Source organism: Hevea brasiliensis, chromosome 3, assembly GCF_030052815.1.
Source record: "Hevea brasiliensis isolate MT/VB/25A 57/8 chromosome 3, ASM3005281v1, whole genome shotgun sequence".
In the NCBI taxonomy this organism is placed as follows: Eukaryota; Viridiplantae; Streptophyta; class Magnoliopsida; order Malpighiales; family Euphorbiaceae; genus Hevea; species Hevea brasiliensis.
Genome location: NC_079495.1, coordinates 55,184,968 through 55,188,688, shown reverse-complemented (window position 1 = coordinate 55,188,688; position 3,721 = coordinate 55,184,968). Strand labels below are relative to the sequence as shown.

The following is a 3,721-nucleotide window of genomic DNA, read 5'->3' as shown; positions in this document are numbered from 1 at the left end:
ATTTTAAAAAGTAATTTGTTTATTTATTTTTTATCATATACTTAATATTTTATAAATATTAAAAGATAATTATGCATTTATAGAAATTTTTTATATATTATATTACTTCAACACTTTTATGTAAAATTTATGTAAATATAACTTAATTAATAAATATTAAAAGATAATTATGCATTTATAGAAATTTTTTATATATTATATTACTTCAACACTTTTATGTAAAATTTATGTAAATATAACTTAATTAATAAATGTTAAAGTTTGATTTTAAATAATTAAAATTTAAATAATTAAATTTATTTATTTTATACTAATAAGTGTTATATTTAATTAATTTTAATAAATTTATATATATATAATTTTAATGATTCACTAGTTAAATGACTAACTCATCAACCCAGTCTCTGCCCGATCAGCCTCCACGCTGGTTTAATAACACCGACTACAATTATAATGAATGTGTATACATTGCTAATATGGTTATGAACTGTGACTTGTGCATGCTATTTCAAATATAATTGCATGGAATTGAACTTTGAATTGGCATCTATCATTTATGTGTTGGATGAGGACTGTAAGTAGAACCTACCTGTTTGATGGGGCTAGCATCAAGATCGTGTGCATCAATTAGTCATGGAGTTTCAGATATTGATTGGATACGGACGCAGGTTAATACTTGTGCACCCCACTGGCTTGGGTTGATGATTCTGCACCTCAAGAAAGATTTGGATCCAAGTGGAGCCGGGGTTGATGGCTGTGCACTCCCGGGCTAGATTGGAATTAAGAGATCCTTTTAAGGTCTATGAACTAGGTATATTTGCAACCTGTTTGGAAAGCAGTGTCAATGCTGCTGGCATTCAGGCATTGATTATTTGCTGAGAACAACGAGTTTCTTCTTCTTCTTCTTGTTTTTATAACAGAACAAAGAGGTTTTTGGGTAGTTTATGTTCGTAAAAAAATGTCAAGGATTCAAAGCAAGCGCTAGCTTATAAGAGATGTGCAAACTGTTGGCAATGGTAGAGATACCATTTTGTGACCTTAATATAATTAGCAAAGTAAAGTTCCTCTGCATTATGATAAGGTAAGAGTTGCACATGTAGTTTGAGATAGCAAAAGGACTGTTATATGTGGACTTTATCTAGATAGAGATGTTTTTGCTGCATCACCTATAATGTCTAGATTTATTAAATAAATCCTAGGGATAAGGAGCCGATCATGCCCATGCAAACGTTTCCTCAAATTCATATGGTGAATTTTGCAAATGTTACATGAGCAACAAAAGGGAATAGTGGAACTTAAAAAAAAAAAAAAGAGTTATCAGTAAAGTAGTTGTGGTTCAAACTCTGAAAAATCTACAGATCCAGATTCAATTGGCGGCATCAGATATGCAGCCAAGAGTTCAGAAACCAATGCTGCAACAAGTGGAATCCTCTTCAAGTTCTTCACCAATGAAATGTCTTGGCTTTCCCCAACAGCAAGCAACTTCTGGTTAATTTCCACCATACGGTCCAACTTCCTCTTGAATTCCGGGTTCTCAACATCCAGCACAGCTGGGAAAATTCTTGCAGTCGTACGGTTTGTCTGCATAAAAAAAAATTCACATAATAATCTTCATACACTTCTATAAATCTAATGATTTGACCACTGCTGAACATCCTATTAGCTCCTTCACAAGTTGACGTTGGCAGATTATACAAATTAAGTTGAGGAACGACGCCAATACTAACCTTTTCAAACTTAAAAACTTGTATCGGAAAGATATAAGAAATAATAACAGATAATTGTGTCACACATCACCACTAATTGAGCTTGAAAAGGCAAAGTAAATAGTATAAATATATACTTGATGTACAGAGAGTCAGTCTCACCTCAAAAATAACATGCATGTCAAATTCTTTGGTGTCCAATCCAATGCCTTCATAGAAAGCTGTTCGCTGGCAATCATTGAGGTACATTGTCACATAGACCTACAAAATCAATTCTCAAAGATGTAACTAATAGAGAATTTATGAATCAAATCAACCATATGTTAATTCCAGAGAATGTGATCTTTGGTTGATTAGTGACACATCAAGGATTACAAAATCCAATTAGGATTCTAAACTATTCTCAAATACAAGAATGAATTTGGGATATAAGTTTTCAAAAAGCTCATAGTAAACATATAAGCGTGTAATGAAATTTTCACTTACATATATTTTGCAGCCACAATTAACATTGGATTAAAGAATAAAGAACAAATATTTGCATATGGATACATATGGGAATTTAGACATAGCATAGACAGCTTAGAAGGTATACAAAAGATTACCGATAAGCAGAAGAATCGAGACCACAACTTAGCTTTCCAATCATTGAGAAATTGGGGCTGCGCCTTCAGCAATGCAGAGAAGAAATCGCCATGCCTGTTCTCATCTTGGCACCAATTCTCAAAGTACTTGAAAATGGGATAGCACTGGTACTCAGGATTGGCCTTGAGATGTCTGTAAATAGTAATATATCTCCAGTATCCAATTTTCTCAGACAAATATGTAGCATAGAAAATGAACTTTGGCTTGAAAAAAGTGTACTTCCTAGCCTTAGTCAAGAATCCCAAGTCCAATGCCAGATTGAAATCAGACAAACCCTTGTTCAAAAACCTGCAAATCAAGTACCAAAGTAATAGCATCATCTAATTGGTTGCTGCAATTATGTCTGTATACAATGATTATCAACAATTCTTGAGAAATTATGGCACAAGTTAGAGAGAGAGAGAGAGAGAGAGAGAGAGAGAAACATGCTTTTGACATACCCAGCATGCCTGGCTTCATCCCTGGACATTAGAGAGAAAATCTCTGCCACCACTGGATTGGTTTTCTACAGAAACAATTGTTAAGCCAGTTAGATGCTACACCACATAAAAATAGAAGGGAAGATTAAATAAAGAAAAGTATATACTTTGAGCCTCCTCCCAAGCTCTTTGTAGAGAAGGAAGCCAGAGAACTCTGCAGTGCATGACCTCTCCAAGAACTCAACAAAGATATTCCTCGAAGGGCCTTCCATCTTATCAGCAGCTTCCTTGAACTCCTTGTTCCTGACAAAGTGGGTCTGGTTGTAGTCCGTCTTGAATTCTTGCAGAAGCGCCTCAAACTCAGACTGGTTAAGTTTTTTGTTGATCTCAGTATTGAAAAGGATCTCCATCTCATCAAAATCAGTGGTGTAGAATCTTGGTGTCAAGAGGGTCTCTTTGATTTCAGTTTTGTTAGCTTTCTTGCTTGGCTTTGGCTTTGGGATACTGGTAGTCTGCGCAGTGGCAGAAATTTTAATGCTGGTGAATTTGGAGTAAGAAAATGTTCTTCTTGGGCTGCCAAATTTAGGGGCGGAGATTGCTTTCACAAGGGCCATCTCTGCTGCCATTTTTCTCGGGTCCGCTGGTGGTGGTGGAACTGGAAGAAGAAGAAAGATGAATACGCTTATCAAGTGAGCAGAGGAGCTAAAAGTTGAGGATATGATGTGGGATCTATATCTCATCCAATGAAATCTAGGAGTCTAAATAAGAATTTGACACGTGGCGAGCAATTATAGGGTTTGCTTGATTGCTTCCTGATAATGCCATCGGGACGATGGCTTTGTGGTCTGTCTTTCACTGTAAATAGATTCTTTCGGATTTTCTGATAATCCTTTCGCCACGCCTCGGCTTACAACCCTTCACTAATCCGCCCGAGCAATATTGCAAGTTTTT

General features: G+C 35.5%; 1 protein-coding gene across 1 annotated transcript; it reads right to left on the bottom strand.

Annotated features, from left to right (window-relative positions):
* Positions 1-1,216: 1,216 nt before the first annotated feature.
* On the bottom strand, positions 1,217-3,507 carry LOC110655527 (magnesium-protoporphyrin IX monomethyl ester [oxidative] cyclase, chloroplastic). Its single transcript, XM_021811844.2, has 5 exons — positions 2,938-3,507; positions 2,792-2,856; positions 2,312-2,639; positions 1,869-1,967; positions 1,217-1,581 (listed from the first exon to the last, which is right to left on the bottom strand). The coding sequence occupies exons 1-5, from the start codon at positions 3,394-3,396 to the stop codon at positions 1,318-1,320; spliced, it is 1,215 nt and encodes a 404-aa protein (XP_021667536.1). The 5' UTR covers positions 3,397-3,507; the 3' UTR covers positions 1,217-1,317.
* Between the last annotated feature and the right edge of the window lie 214 nt (positions 3,508-3,721).

Coding starts and splice junctions, on each gene's coding strand:
- LOC110655527 (XM_021811844.2), bottom strand. CDS start 3,396: ATGGCAGCAGAGATGGCCCTTGTGAAAGCAATCTCCGCCCCTAAATTT. Junction 2,640..2,791: donor GATGAAGCCAGGCATGCTGG/GTATGTCAAAAG, acceptor CTTGATTTGCAG/GTTTTTGAACAAGGGTTTGT. Junction 1,968..2,311: donor CTCGATTCTTCTGCTTATCG/GTAATCTTTTGT, acceptor TTGATTTTGTAG/GTCTATGTGACAATGTACCT.